Below are 14,311 nucleotides of genomic sequence, written 5' to 3'. Positions count from 1 at the left end.
AAAAGAGAAGAAGGCCAAAAGCAACTTGCATGCATTGATGTGGTCTGGGGATAAAAAATATGCAAAAATAGGGTTAGTTAATTGGATATTCAAATCTGTTTGCATCTTTCTTTATAGCTAGAAAAAAAGGAGCAAAGCTTTTCACGGGCACATCTTCACCAAGATATATTCTTGAGAAGGATTTGGATCTCATAAAAGAGGCGAGCGAGGTGAGAGGTGAGCCATATCATTGTTTTGGTTTAGGTTCTTATTCCTCAATCATTTAAAATCTTCTGCAATATCAATTCTAATGATAAAAAAAATAACCCTTTTTTATTAGCTATAATCACAGCTAGCCCTAGATTAAGGAATCTTAGCCCTTAATTATTTTCCCTCTTTATAATTTTCACATTCAAAATGCTATACGAGATCGATCGTAGAAGATATGGAAAGAAAGGCATTGCGAGAATAATAAAGAGGGGGGAGGAAAAGGAAAGGCCAGTGTTCATGCATACACACAATGACAATTATGTTGCGAACCAACGAATGAAGTTGTTGTAGACATACTTGAAATTTAAAAGGGAAAAAAAAAATGTAATTTGGACCACCATGACCATGCATGTATGGAGGATCAATTAATTTGCACCCAATATCTCTAATTAATTCGCAATTAGGATTGAATTAATTATATGATGCTTCGGTCCTCTAGATTAAATAATAATGAAGGCTCCATTAACATTTCTTGCTCATCACTTAAGCAGAGATTAACAAAATGAAATTAAGGACAAAGGCAACTGGCATTGCATTCATATATAAATGACAAAAAAGGTTTACAAGAAAGTTCCACAAGCCCTGCATATAATAAAGATAGAAGTAACCCAAACCCAAGCTAAGTCTTGTTAATCAAAGTAACCTAAAGTTCACATGCCCTACCCCCTTTTTTTTTTTTTTTTTTTGAAGAACCAGAGGCGCCCTTCCTATCTAACAAAAGCCTAGCTAATTAAAGCTTGTAACATAGTAAATGATCAACTTATTTGATCTCCACCATAGGGCTAGCTAGCCTAATTAACAAACATGCACCACAAGTAAATAGCATTTGATCAGATCACAACCCTAGCAACAGCCTTGCAGACAAGAGAGTGCTTCATTTCCAGAGAAAGTTTCAAGGTCTCAGACAGGTCCACACCTGCAGACTGATCATCAGAAGAGACCCATTTGAAGCTCTGCAGCAACTGAGCAAGCCACAGCTCCACAGTGGCCAAGCCCATGGCTTTACCAGGACAGGTTCTTCTTCCAGAGCCAAAAGGAGCCAGCCTTAAATCAGAGCCCATAATGGGAACATCTTCATTCATGATGAACCTCTCTGGTTTGAATTCGTTGGGATCAGACCAGATCTTCTCATCATGTGTAATAGCAAACATGTTGACCATGGCAGTGGTGCCTGCTGGGATGAAGTGATGACCTAAGTGAGTGTCATGGATGGCAAGCCTGGCCCAGGACAAGAGGGGTCCTGGTGGATGCATTCTAAGGGTTTCCTTGACTATGGCATGGAGGTAGGGAAGGTTGGGGAGGTCAGAATCTGATACAGACCGGTTACCGGTGCCTACAACTGTGTCAATCTCTGATTGGGCCTTGGCTTGGATATCTGGGTGTAGAACCATTCTTGCAAGAATCCACTCCAGGAGTATTGCCACTGTATCAGTCCCTCTGAAGATCATTTCCTGAAGTAATGAAATAAAACGTTCATCCTAGTTTATAATGATTATTGTCCTCTTAAATGAATTGGAAAGAAGATAAAATCCCATTATTGTCATCAATGAAATATTAAAACATGACAGTTTCATGATTGGATGAACAAAAGAGAAACTTGTAAAATATGTTCGGATAATAACAAAACAGAAGACATGGATAAAATTCTCTTTGCAAAAAGAAGAATTGATAGCAAATAGAGAACTGCATAAGAAAATTGGTTTTTAACATACAGAATCTGAAAACTAACCAGAGCAACAATCTAATGAGCAAACGTTACGAGTATTTCATATACATGTACTTCATTTAAAATAAAATAAAAAACAAACTTACCCACAGAACTGCAATCATATCAGAGTCGCTGAGTCTGTTCACTTTCTCCAAATCAAGAAGCACATCAACAAAATCACCACTTTCATGATCAGCACCCACAACTCTCTTAACCCTATGCTCCTCTATGATTTTCCCAACAAAAACATTCACCTTTGCCACCAATTTCTTGCACCTCTTCCTCACACCTTGCAAGTCCAACAAACCCAAAAGAGGAAAGTGGTCACTCCAATTGAAAATCCCAAGCAACTCATACCCTTCACTCACCAACTCCTCAAGCTCATGAGCCTCGCCATCATTTTCACACCCTTCTCCAAACTCATAGCTCCTTCCAAAAACACTCATCATGACATTATTCAAAGACCCAAAGTGTAACACTTTCCTAACCTCGATCTCACCAGCCCTCTCCATCAAGGCCTTCATCTCCTCCACCATTTTGTGCCCGATATTTTCCCGAAACAACCCGAAACTAGCTATTCTTTTCGGGCTGAACAAATGGGTGGCCGAGATTCTCCTCAAGTTCCTCCAATACTCGCCAAAAGGGGCAAAGCCCATTGCTTTATGGAACAAAAGCTCATAAGCCGACTCTTTAATGGGTCGGTCAGCGAAGGCAGAGCTATTCAAGAGCTCTTTAGCTGTATCAGGGTGGCTGGAGATGACAAAACGAGTAAAACCAACAGAGAATGCCATTAAAGGTTTGGCCTTTGAGGTCTCAGCAAGCTTAGCTAGAACTCTGTGAGTCAGAGAGCCAGTGAAGACCGAGACCAACCCAAGAACAGGAAGGCCAGAAGGACCAGGGATGGCAGTTTTTGAAGGGTGTTGAGCTCTGGACTTGGACAAAGCCCAAGCCAGGCCACCAGGTGAGAGCCAAAAGGAGAAAACAGAGACGAAGAGGAAGAGACAGAGAAACAACTCCAAGCTTAAAACTGATGAAAACCCAGTTGGTGGAATGAAGAGAGAGTTGGGCTCCATGGACATTTTTTTGACTCCCTGCTCTTTTTCTTAAGTGTTTGGTTAGTCAGAAAATGAGCGAGAATATGGAAAGGCAAAGCTTAGGAAACAAGAAAGCTAAGTGGGAAATTAAAGCTGAGGAGGGGTTGTGGTGTGAGGAAGAGAAAGAAGAGTGGGATGAGTTATATAGAGGGAAATGTGACTCTTCAAGTATTTTAACAGCCGTGAACATTAATTTTACTGCCGTCTCCTAGAAGAATGAATTATGAAATTATGATGCCTTCCTCAAATTTTCGTGGACGGATTTACCCCCTGGGTTAAAATGAAGAATCAAACTCTGGTATTTGCGCCGTCTCTTTCGAAAAATATTATAATTCTGATATGCTTTTTCATTTTGTTTCTTGCTTTACCTTGCCACATATATGTATGGAAATGGAATTGTGCGTACGTTCGATAAGTTAGTTGACGGCATGACAGAGCCCATATGGCATCTGAGAGGTCCATAATGTCAAAATCAATTTAATAAGAAAATCTCAGCCGTTCAAATTTTTTTATTTTTTGGTCGGAACAGCCGTTCCAGTATTTATAGCTTTATTCATTTGGGGTTTAATTCTATAAGTTAATTATGTTTTAGTGTTCTTATTTATTTGGTGTTTGGTGGTTCAGTCATTTATTTGACAGTTTTGTTAGAATTTATTTGAGTTTTAATGAGATTGAATAGGATTATTATGGTCATTTTACTTTGTGATGCCTTGTACAAGATGATGGGATGCTAGAGTTGAAGGACAAGAGATGAGAGGGATAAGTGCATTTCATATAAACAGGAACTGCGCTCGATGGCACCAAGACGACGGCGGGGTCGAATCGGAAAACGCTTCCAAACCGCATAAATCCGGCCAAATTTTCCGCCACCTAACTGTTTCTCTATCTCACTCTCTCTATATCTCTCTTATTTTTTTGTCGAATCTATCTCAGTCTCTACTTTTGGGTTACCAATAGGACTATGTTCTTAAGGACGAGGCTTCTAGTTTATGGAAATTCATGTTCGCAAAGAAAAAAAATCAGGAACAAATAAATTTTTGTGTGCCTCTTACATCCACTGGGGTAGTGTAATATAAAACTAGACAAGGATAGTGATGATGCAAAATTAATGAGATGCATCACCGTAATTTTCTTTTACCTAACTTCTCTTATAATCTAAAACTTAATTTTGTAGCAAATAAGGGCTTAATTGTATAAAAGAATTCAGAAATAATTTGTGCAATTTCATGCTCACTTTTATTGCATACTTATAAGCATATACAATGCTAAATTAACAGAATATGGGTTAGAAAAACTTGAAAAATTGGTCGAGGCAAGTACTTGCCACTTTGTCTTTAAGACAATTTACACCTCACTATAATGCTTATGGTTGATCGTCGTTTTGTCTCCTAAGATACAACGACCACAATGATCTCTAATATTAGTGCACTATTTATACGAATTTGCAAGTGTCACAATTACTTATAACATGTATGAGATTTGCCTATTTATAGATGATGAAGAGCCATTTCTCAAAGTATGTGACTTTTAACTTGAAATGTGCATCTTTTCACTTGAAATGACTTTTAAAGCCATTTTCCCATATGTTAGGATCTCCAGTCAGTTAGGTTGGGTATCCATTATGACGACTTTTAAGATTTAGGCTTATAAACTCATTCCCCTTGATGATCGACTAACTCTCTAATCATACCACTATTAATTGGAGTCACTAGGTTGACTATATATATAAGCTTATGGTGTGCGAGATTGAATAAAACAAATTTGTGGTGTCTCCCTTTTTATTTTGCACTGTTCGTATCCTAGCCCTTGATACAAAAGTGGACATATATTCGCACCAATGGTTCATGATGCTCTGTGAGTATATGTTACCATCAACAGTACTCTCAAGTTCTTTTTAAAAGTATACATATATACTTGGCTCTAAACGCAGTATATATGAATTTATTTATTTTATGTGCTGATTTATGAACTTTTTAGTCTTTTCTGATGACTGAACAACGCATTCAACGAGTCGTAGTGATGACGTTGTGCAATTGAAAATTACACGAAAGTTTCTTGTATGTATATATACATAAGTACGTAATTTCCATGAAAGTTTCTTCCAATTCGAACTAATTCATCAATTTGTCAACTTGTCTTGTTTAATCAAATTCCTCTCATTGTACATGTCATGCACTATTGCTTTACTTTTATATTCCAATATCAATATTTAATAATTTAAAGAGTTTAATAATTTATAAACTCTTTTTTTTGGGTCGAAATCTATTCAATTTTATAAACTCAAAAACAGATTTTAAGTCCAAAATCACAAAAACCCGTTTGATATGCCAATTTTTAAAAACTCAAAAACCACCCCATTACTAAAAAAAAGAAAAGAACAGATGTTTTATTGTTTTTTTTTTAATATTTTCTCTCCTCCCTCTCCCATATCTCTCTCTCTCTCTCATCTATCTCCTTCCTCTCTCCTTTTTTTTGTTAATTTCAATTTGGGATAGATCTTAAAAATAGTTTGGAGTTCAATACCAAACAAAGTTTTAGATCTTAAAATTACTATTTGAAAACTCAGGTTTTTAAAAAGAATCATAATTTTTGAATTTTTTTTTATAATAGGATACCAAACAGGGCCTTAATCTTCAATTCAAGAAAATGAGAGGATGTGTGAAGCACTGTCTATATAGATTTGTGTACATTGTGCTATTTGCCATGAATTCCCATTCTAATTTTCTGGCCAACAGTACCATCATTATTCTAAATTAGTTAAGTAATTTGTGACTTCGCACAAGTCACAAATATCATGTTATGTTGATTCTCATATATTTTTCTCCTATGCGAATATCCACACGTTATTATTATATGAATGTTATGTATTTTTTATTACCCTTCTATATGTTTTCTTCTTTATTTATAATATGTGATGTACGCATAAGAAAATAACTATATATATAGTAATTCAACATTTCATGAATAGTGTGGACGAATCAGAAGTTATTTTATTACTTGCAGTACTTTCTGTGAACAGACCTATATATAGTTCAATCTTATGTTATTTTTATCAAATTACCACGAAATTGAAGTGATCAATTTCCACGACACAAAACCGCGTTGCATGCATTTGGCGCCATGCCAGCCCCAAGTCATCTAGCTAATTGGCTGTAATTAATTTAAGGAAGATGTCTAGAAAATGACATAAAAACTTACAAACCATGCTTGTCATATTGACTCATTGTCGCGTGGCTGCCAACTGTAGCTTTTGACCAAAGTGAACCAAAACCCAACTGGTATTTTCTTCTCAATTTCTAAAACAATTTAATTGGCTATATATATATATATAAGAACAACAAGGCCGAAGCCATGCTAGCTGCAGCAGAAAGTATTCATCGTGTCTGCCAACTAAATCTGGACGGCCAATTATAGCTGCATGGACATGCTTAATTTATTGTATATATATGAAATTGCATGCATATATTATAATATTCTGCAGATTCCTTGGTGGACGCTAATATGTTTGGTGTGTTTGCCAAATGAGTAGCAGAAATGCAAATGTGAAAAGGGTTTTGCCTCCCATCTTTAGGACGTACTGAGATATGTTTGCTGCAGAATAACCCTACAAGCTGGGTTTCTTCTTCTCTGCTGCTGACCACAAGAATAACGTAATGTTATAATTAATACAATAATATGAATTATTGTATAAGATATATGAAGCTAATCGCTAGACAAGATTCAGACATGTAAAAAAGTTTTGACCATGTTGGATAAAGCAATGGAGTATATATTGTGTAAAAATATTGGATGCTACGTTTGCAGCTGTAATATTCTTCCTAGGTAAACGCATAGATTCCATAACAACATGCAGACAACATTTGCATACATATGATCACTTATGTTGAACAACGTTAAAAAGCTATGTTGATTTATGTACTACTTTTGGGGTCAAATAATTAAGAGGATCTTTACAGCTCAATTTGGTACAATCTTGGGGAACATTTACTTGCTTTCTAAGCATAGACCAGGTCAATTGCCTACAAGGTAAAAAGGTCTTGTTATGTTGTTAATTAGAAAATTAATACACATAACTCATCAATCTGATGCCACATCACATGGTATCATGCATCTCAATTTCTACATTAGGCCCTAGGGCTTTTGGTATCTGCGATTCTGCATGACATATGATATACATGCAGCCTTGAACTGAGCAACCTATATTAAAAGAAGAGCAACCTATATTAAAAGAAGATCCCTTAAAGCAAAGGACCCACTAAATGTAGTAGTTTGGAGCAATTGTTTTCTTATAAATGGTCATGAGTTCGAGTCCTAGCATTCGTATAGTGTGTATGAATTTACAATTTAATATGTTATCGCACTTCTTAATAAAGAAGGTCCTAACAAAAATCCCTTAAAAAAAATTCTATATATTAAAAGCTGAGTATTCAAGGTCCATTTATCTTATTTTATCCGTTAATTTGGGTTAAAGGCTTCCAATAAAACGTATGGGCTTCAATATATAAAGAGGGTCACTGTCGTGGGCTTCAGTTTATCAAGAGAGTCACTGTACAACATTATGGTATAAATAGAGTAACTGTTAAGGCCCATTTAGATTCTAGAAAAGCCATTTGAAAATGCTCAAAGTCCTCTCATAATTCCGAACGGAAGCTGCAAAGTTATTCAATATGATAACGAGTCTTTATCAGGTTCATACGCAGTGAACGGTGATAACAAAAGGTAACTTCCTGGCAAAACGAACTTTAAGATTCAATTATCGAGACATCACATACATGGAGTTGAGTTTTAAAAAGTCGCAAGGTTGGTAAAACTGTCAAGCTACAAGTGGGTTTGCTACATCAACATTCTGCAAATGCAATGTGCAAGAAATGAATCCATGGCAATAATAGCTGCACTCAACCATTCCATCAGCAAGTTCTGGACATCTGTTTGATGCTGTTATGCCTATAACTTCCTTGACTAAGCAAAACATTCAAAGCCCTGCAAATCTATTCAATTCCTCTAAACCCCCAGTTCCTCCTTCAATTGCAAAGCCAGGTTTTCAAGAGGTATCCCAACATCAAAGCTGTTGCATACCTTATCTTCCTGATATCCCTTGCGATTCATGGACCATTAACAGCCAATCATGGTAGCCAAATCCAACAATGTTGATTGAGCTTGTATAAGTGAACATTATTGTTGTATGCCCCACCGCTACTAGCTTCTTCATTCTAGGTCTTGTCTTCCGTGGCGAAACTCATGATTATTAATACAAGTCAAAGATCAATTCTGACAATGTAATGCAATCAATAGGAATCAGAAAGCTAAGTTACTTGCAAAAAACACATATCACATCACTGGATGCTTGGTACGTGCATGTTGTATAATTTTTCTGCCAAAGATACTGGCAGGCAGCCATTCGATCAACTGCCCGCCTATGCAAAAACTGCCGCTTCTTCTCTTTTGAAGTAGTATTGATACAAAGGAAACTGCTTCATGTATCAGCAATGCATATCCAGATTTCGATTCACTAAACTAAGTTTTCCCAAAATTTTCTACATGCATCATGAAAGGCAAGTATACCAACAAGTATGCCCTTCATGCAGCAGAAGACACTTCATGCCACCAACAATTATTGCATCCATTCAGATTACAGACGCAAAAGGCTACCTGGTGAAATCCTCAACTTGAACGATGAAGAATTGCTCACAATCAGTGCAACACTAACCCAGAGATTCCATAAATAACTTTGTGTTCTTCACATCTTCTTTGGATTCTGGATATCTTTGTGGCTTGAAAAGTTTCCATAGTCCAACAGGATGCCGGCTTTGAACTTTAACATCTCCTGAAAATCTCCCAAACATTTTTGCACAATCCGGATATGGCTTGACATACAGATTATAGAATCTAAGCCTGCTAGGCTTGACTAGACCCTTTAACCCCACCTCATAACCGAGCCCCCCTTTTGATCTCAAATACTCGATCACATTGTACCGAGGAATTATTTGCTTCTCAAAATTCACACCCAAATACTCTGGAACTTCAACCAAACAACGACTATTGAATTTCATCCTACGAATTAAAAACTCAATCTTTCTCTCAATCTCCCCCACCTTATATATAATTGACCTTGGTTCCTTCCACAACACCTCAAAAGCCTCTCTACGAATCAACCCGTATCTGCACAAGCAGTCGACTCTCAGTTTCACTTCAAACCCAGCTCTAAATTCTCCCTCACTGAAAATCTTCTCCTTGATTGGTACCCTACATTTCAAAGTCCTCAAGAATTCCAAACACTGCGAGAATTCACCCAACTCCATGCTAAGGATTCTTGGCTCTTTAATTATCTCTCTGCTAATCACATCCACACTAAAGCCGAAATCTTTAAACTCATAAAGCAATGGCTTCAGCCTATCTTCAACCCCAAATCCTATAAACCCTGGAAAAGAACGAAGAACCCTATCAACTCCATCCCTTGGAATTCCAATTCCGGCCAAGAATTCGAGTCTCCTTTGAATCTCCTTCCCATTCATCAAAATCACTCCTGGGAAGCCCTCTAAAACCTTACTAACGGTGCCATCAATAAAACCTAAACCCCTCAAAACCTCCACACTCTTAAAAAAACCATCTGGGTCTATCTGAAATCTCTTCGATTGTTCCAAAACACCCTTAATCATCAATGGGGAAGAACTCAAAAGCACAAAATTTGACAAGCCCATTTCCCATTTCTTGAGGAACTGAAAGTCCAAAACCCCAGGACACTCACATATCAAAGAAACAAGGGAATTCTGGGGTATTTTGAAGGATAACAGTATAACCAGAGACTTCTCTAATTCCTGTATGTTGGAATTCAATAAAAAGTGATTCTTTGACAGGAAATTATGAAGCAGAGAAGATGGGAAGCCATACCTTTGGAGCAGAGTGGCGAGGGAAATCTGTTTCCTGTATTGAGATTGCTGGGAAAATCTGGGTTTTATTGGGTTTGTTGAAAAGGATTGGGAACTTTGGTTTGAGAAAGTTGGGTTTCTCTTGGCGGTAAATATCTCTGTGAAGCGGGGAACTGTGGTTCTGGTTGAAATCCTTATGGCCATTTGACAATTCTGGGTTGAGCGCCAACTACACGTATAACCTTCCCACCACCGAAGTACGTTAACGCATATAAAAGCCTAAAAAGGGAAAAAAATGAGGGGTGAAGTGACAACAAATCGAGAAAGAGAGAAGTTCATGTGTTGTTGTATTGGGGTAATACCGTAAATTATTGCTCCCTTCCTGCCACATTTAAATTATTTTGTATACTGTTCTGAAAAAATTTGCGTACTCTCACATTTCATTTCCATTGATCTCAGGTGCTGAGGTGACTGTCGATACCCTGTTCTCTAAGAAAAAGAAATTAACTTCCCGAAAAACCCACCAAAAGGCAAAACTATTATACGCACCAAAGAGCGCTTTCATCAAAACTTAAAAAATGCAGAGGCTCCTTCGTTTGAAACTAGCCTCAAACCTCCCCAAAAAGCTCTCAAATTCCACCACCACCACCACCTCTTCAATCTTCCACTTTCAACCCCACAAAACGCTTTCTCTCACCAAGCCACCCCAAACCCGAAACTACTTTTTTAGCTCCTTTACCACACCCCCCCTTCACCATCATCTTCATTCATGGAGGTCGCAGCACACTCTCACACAAAAAATTAATGGGTTTCTCTTCAACCCATTACTCAAACGGCAATTTTGTATGGGTTTCTCAAATACCCTTTTGAGAGTCTCAAGCAAGAGTCTTTCAGATTTCAGACTTGGCTTTCTCAGAGCCCAATTTCCCAAACAGAGTTTTCGGTTCAACCCAAATTTTACTTCTCCTCGGAGTCCCTGGTAATGTTTTTGTTTTCTGCTGATTGTCGAAGTTATATGTTTGATTAAGAAATGAAGGAAAGCTAGTAAATTCAATAACGAATTCCTAGTTTTCTTCCGTAAACTCATTTTTGCTATGATTTCTCCACAGCCTTAATGTTTAATCCGTTGTCTTTTTCCTTTCATATTGTGGAATTCCTGGTTAGAATGTGAGAAATTGTTTCTGGTTTAGTTAGGGTTCTTTCGGTTAATTTGAAGTGTCCTTTTGGCTTATGATTTCGTACTTTCACGGTTGATTTGACCAATGAGAAAAAATTAAAAGTAAATTAATGTGGCTGGAACAGAAAAGGACGACACATATCCAATTGTGAAGGGTTGACCGTACAAATATTTGTATTTACGTGCTTCAAGCCATTGCTTGTTTGTATTCTTCACAAAAGCTCCTGCATTTGCAAATGCTCTTGCCACATTTTGAGACTTGATTGAAGATAACTGCAAACTTCTTCTGCCCACATAATACAATAATGCAGTTTGCTATTACATAACATGTGAATAATGACTTTGTATTAGTTGCTAAATTTAGGAAATCAAGAACAAATCTGCTAGTGCAAAGTATTAGTTGTCATACAACATGAATAGGTGGAATAGTTTGGGGCCTATAAAACCTTTGTATGTGAAAAATTGCCTTTATATTATTTGGGTTATAGAAAATACAACAAAGGTTTCTGTTTTGTGAGTTTAAAGAAATGTATTACTTTGCTTGTGGCCAGGTAGTCATTTTCACCCGTCTGAATTAAGTATTAATTTGAATTTCAGTTTCTGATTCACAATGTTTCTTCTAGTTATACTATAAGATAAGTACAGTATCAAAATATGTCGTCTTAGTATTGAAGGGAAATATATGGAGAAGATAGAATATCAACCAATACTGGTCTTCACAGTACAGCAGGCAGGAGTTGTTAGATTTTCCACCGCTAACTTCCATCTTGATATCTCATCTTTAAAAATAATAATAATAATAATAATTTCTTTAGGTATTAGAGCAAGATGCTTCGAATCTGAAGATGGCTTATCTATAATAGTTTCTGTTGAGAAGATTATCTGGACATACTAAAGCATATTAGTTATCATAAGAGTTCTACACTACTACAGCACTACTGCAGAGTGTAGACTCTGCTCATTTGTATCAAATTTTGCCTATGTGCAGTTTCTTTGGTAGTGTTAATCTTCTTCTCTCAGAGTAATTTTATGTATTTATTTAAAATTCCATTAGCATGTCATAGGGTTCATCTAGTTCCTTCTCTTGGTTAAGAAATCAGAAAACCCAGGATCCACTTTGTATCCCCAAGTTTCCTGTCTCAATGTATGTAGGTTATCTTCTGCCAGTAACTTGGTTTTCTCCTATTCACAGGAGATCATGGTTCCGAAGGGTATCTGATGGTGATGTGGTTTTGGGATTGATTATAGCTAATGTTGCTGTTTTTATTTTATGGAGGATTGCAGATCCTAGCTTCATGGCGAAGAATTTTACTGTGAGTCCCTCATATGACTTTATTTCCTGACACCTCTTCGTGGGATCTCTCTTGTTGAGAAATAAAAGATTTTATATTCGAATGTGGATCCACTGGCATCTTATAAGTAACTCTTTGCAGCTGCTTATTAGTCTAGGGTGATAGCATTCCATTTTTCACTTCAATTTGATTTTCTGTAACCAGATTTCATTAGACAATGTTACAAGTGGACGTCTGCACACATTGATAACTTCTGCATTCAGTCATATGGATGTTGGCCATATCATTTCTAACATGATTGGACTATATTTTTTTGGGACGAATGTAAGTTGATTTCCTCAGAAGATTTTCTTTAATTTATTAATTTTCTTTTGTTCTTGTGGGGAGGGGTTGGAAACAATACATCATAAAGTTGATCATGTCCATGATGTATATGGGAGTTTCAATAATCTTTCTTATTTTTTTGGTGCACTGACCAGATTGGAAGAGTTTTTGGGCCTGAATTTTTGCTGAAGTTGTATCTAGCTGGGGCTGTTGGTGGCTCGGTCTGTTTCTTGGTGCACAAAGCCTACATGGCCGCGTCATCGAAGGTAAAATGATACTCAGCTTATGTGATACAACCATTTTCAAGGATAAAGTTATATAATTCATTCTTTTCTCAAGATGATAATCGACATATCAACTTCTTCACAAGAAAATGCAAGTAATTAGAGAATGGAAACTCCTGGATGGTTATGTGAATATACAGTCTTGAGTATTTCATCACAATCTGCTGTTTGCAGGGCCGGCAACCATGGAACATGGACCCATCAAAAATACCGGGACTGGTATGCTTTCGGAAACTCTTTACATGCTGTGCTCCTTACTTTTTCAGATTGTTTGACTCTGAGTTGAGAATTTTACCCAGATGGGTTGTTATCTAGATGAAATTTTTTGACCTTTAATTCATTTCAGTGTTGTGTGTGTTTGTGACATGTAGGGTGCAAGCGGGGCTGTTAATGCTATCATGTTGCTTGATATATTCCTCTTCCCAAAATCTACCCTCTACTTGGAGTTTATCATACCAGTTCCCGCCATCCTGCTGGTAAGTTTGCTTCTATGTTAGGTGATTGGTTGAGGCTATTAAGAAAATCCTTGAAAACTAACCTCTTCTTTTTTCCATTTTAGGGGATCTTTCTAATTGGGAAAGATGTCTTGGGGATAATAGAGGTACGTTGATTATCTTCTGGTTTTCAAATTTCATTTTGTGTCTGTGTTCATGGTGCATGTCTGGTATTTACATTGGGCTTGAAACAGGAGTAGGAGTTGAGTCATGGTTATCATCACTCGACGGTTTTCAGCCAGTCAATGATTTCACAGTTCGACCTTGTTTATTGTGCTTGTTTTAATTTTCTTCAAGCATTATCCTTCCAGTGATATAACGGAGCCAAGTTGGAACCCTGTGCAAACTGTCATTCGTCTAACTGAATGATTTGGAACTCCAGAATTGTCTTTCTGATGCCATCAAATCAATGTTATTGTTATTTTCCAGTCAATTTAGTGGTAATATTATTTTGTTATTGCAGGGAGACAGTCATATCTCAGGAGCTGCACACTTGGGGGGTGCTGCAGTTGCAGCCATAGCCTGGGCACGACTTCGGAAGGGGCGTTTCTGAATTTCGCAACGACTCTGCAGATTATATAACACTAGGAAACTAAGATAGTCCACCATGTTAACTATTAGCCAATGCCTTCCAGCTGGTTGTTCTCCTGATTTAATTTAGCTTATCATCCATTGATATAGACTTGACAACCTTTCTGAACTTTCCTAATCCCCATCTCAATGATAAATTCTGATGATTCGAACAAGTTAAACGATCTTTGTTGAGGAAGAGTAGTATCATGTTACACAAATTGAATATCTTTGTGTATGGTATGCGAATCAT

The 14,311-nt window shown here is 37.1% G+C and overlaps 3 protein-coding genes across 3 annotated transcripts; 1 reads left to right on the top strand and 2 right to left on the bottom strand.

Annotated features, from left to right (window-relative positions):
• Positions 758-3,157, bottom strand: LOC18776921 (cytochrome P450 78A5). Its single transcript, XM_007209835.2, has 2 exons — positions 2,062-3,157; positions 758-1,700 (listed from the first exon to the last, which is right to left on the bottom strand). The coding sequence occupies exons 1-2, from the start codon at positions 3,034-3,036 to the stop codon at positions 1,080-1,082; spliced, it is 1,596 nt and encodes a 531-aa protein (XP_007209897.1). The 5' UTR covers positions 3,037-3,157; the 3' UTR covers positions 758-1,079.
• LOC18777031 (transcription termination factor MTERF15, mitochondrial) lies at positions 7,713-10,147 on the bottom strand. Its single transcript, XM_007210036.2, has one exon. It carries the CDS (start codon positions 10,119-10,121, stop codon positions 8,754-8,756), a length of 1,368 nt encoding a protein of 455 aa, XP_007210098.1. The 5' UTR covers positions 10,122-10,147; the 3' UTR covers positions 7,713-8,753.
• On the top strand, positions 10,478-14,279 carry LOC18777921 (RHOMBOID-like protein 12, mitochondrial). The gene is made up of 8 exons (XM_007210146.2): positions 10,478-10,896; positions 12,287-12,407; positions 12,591-12,710; positions 12,866-12,976; positions 13,169-13,213; positions 13,366-13,470; positions 13,554-13,595; positions 13,952-14,279. Exons 1-8 carry the CDS (start codon positions 10,496-10,498, stop codon positions 14,039-14,041), a joined length of 1,035 nt encoding a protein of 344 aa, XP_007210208.1. The 5' UTR covers positions 10,478-10,495; the 3' UTR covers positions 14,042-14,279.

This window comes from Prunus persica, chromosome G5 (assembly GCF_000346465.2).
Source record: "Prunus persica cultivar Lovell chromosome G5, Prunus_persica_NCBIv2, whole genome shotgun sequence".
Lineage (NCBI taxonomy): Eukaryota > Viridiplantae > Streptophyta > Magnoliopsida > Rosales > Rosaceae > Prunus > Prunus persica.
This window is presented reverse-complemented; position numbering and strand designations above follow the sequence as displayed.

Excerpts from the sequence above, each read along its gene's own strand:
- LOC18776921 (XM_007209835.2), bottom strand. The coding sequence starts at position 3,036 with ATGTCCATGGAGCCCAACTCTCTCTTCATTCCACCAACTGGGTTTTCA. Across the intron at positions 1,701-2,061 it reads ATATGATTGCAGTTCTGTGG|GAAATGATCTTCAGAGGGAC; the intron begins GTAAGTTTGTTT and ends TCATTACTTCAG.
- LOC18777031 (XM_007210036.2), bottom strand. The coding sequence starts at position 10,121 with ATGGCCATAAGGATTTCAACCAGAACCACAGTTCCCCGCTTCACAGAG.
- LOC18777921 (XM_007210146.2), top strand. The coding sequence starts at position 10,496 with ATGCAGAGGCTCCTTCGTTTGAAACTAGCCTCAAACCTCCCCAAAAAG. Across the intron at positions 12,408-12,590 it reads TCATGGCGAAGAATTTTACT|ATTTCATTAGACAATGTTAC; the intron begins GTGAGTCCCTCA and ends TTCTGTAACCAG. Across the intron at positions 12,977-13,168 it reads ACATGGCCGCGTCATCGAAG|GGCCGGCAACCATGGAACAT; the intron begins GTAAAATGATAC and ends TGCTGTTTGCAG.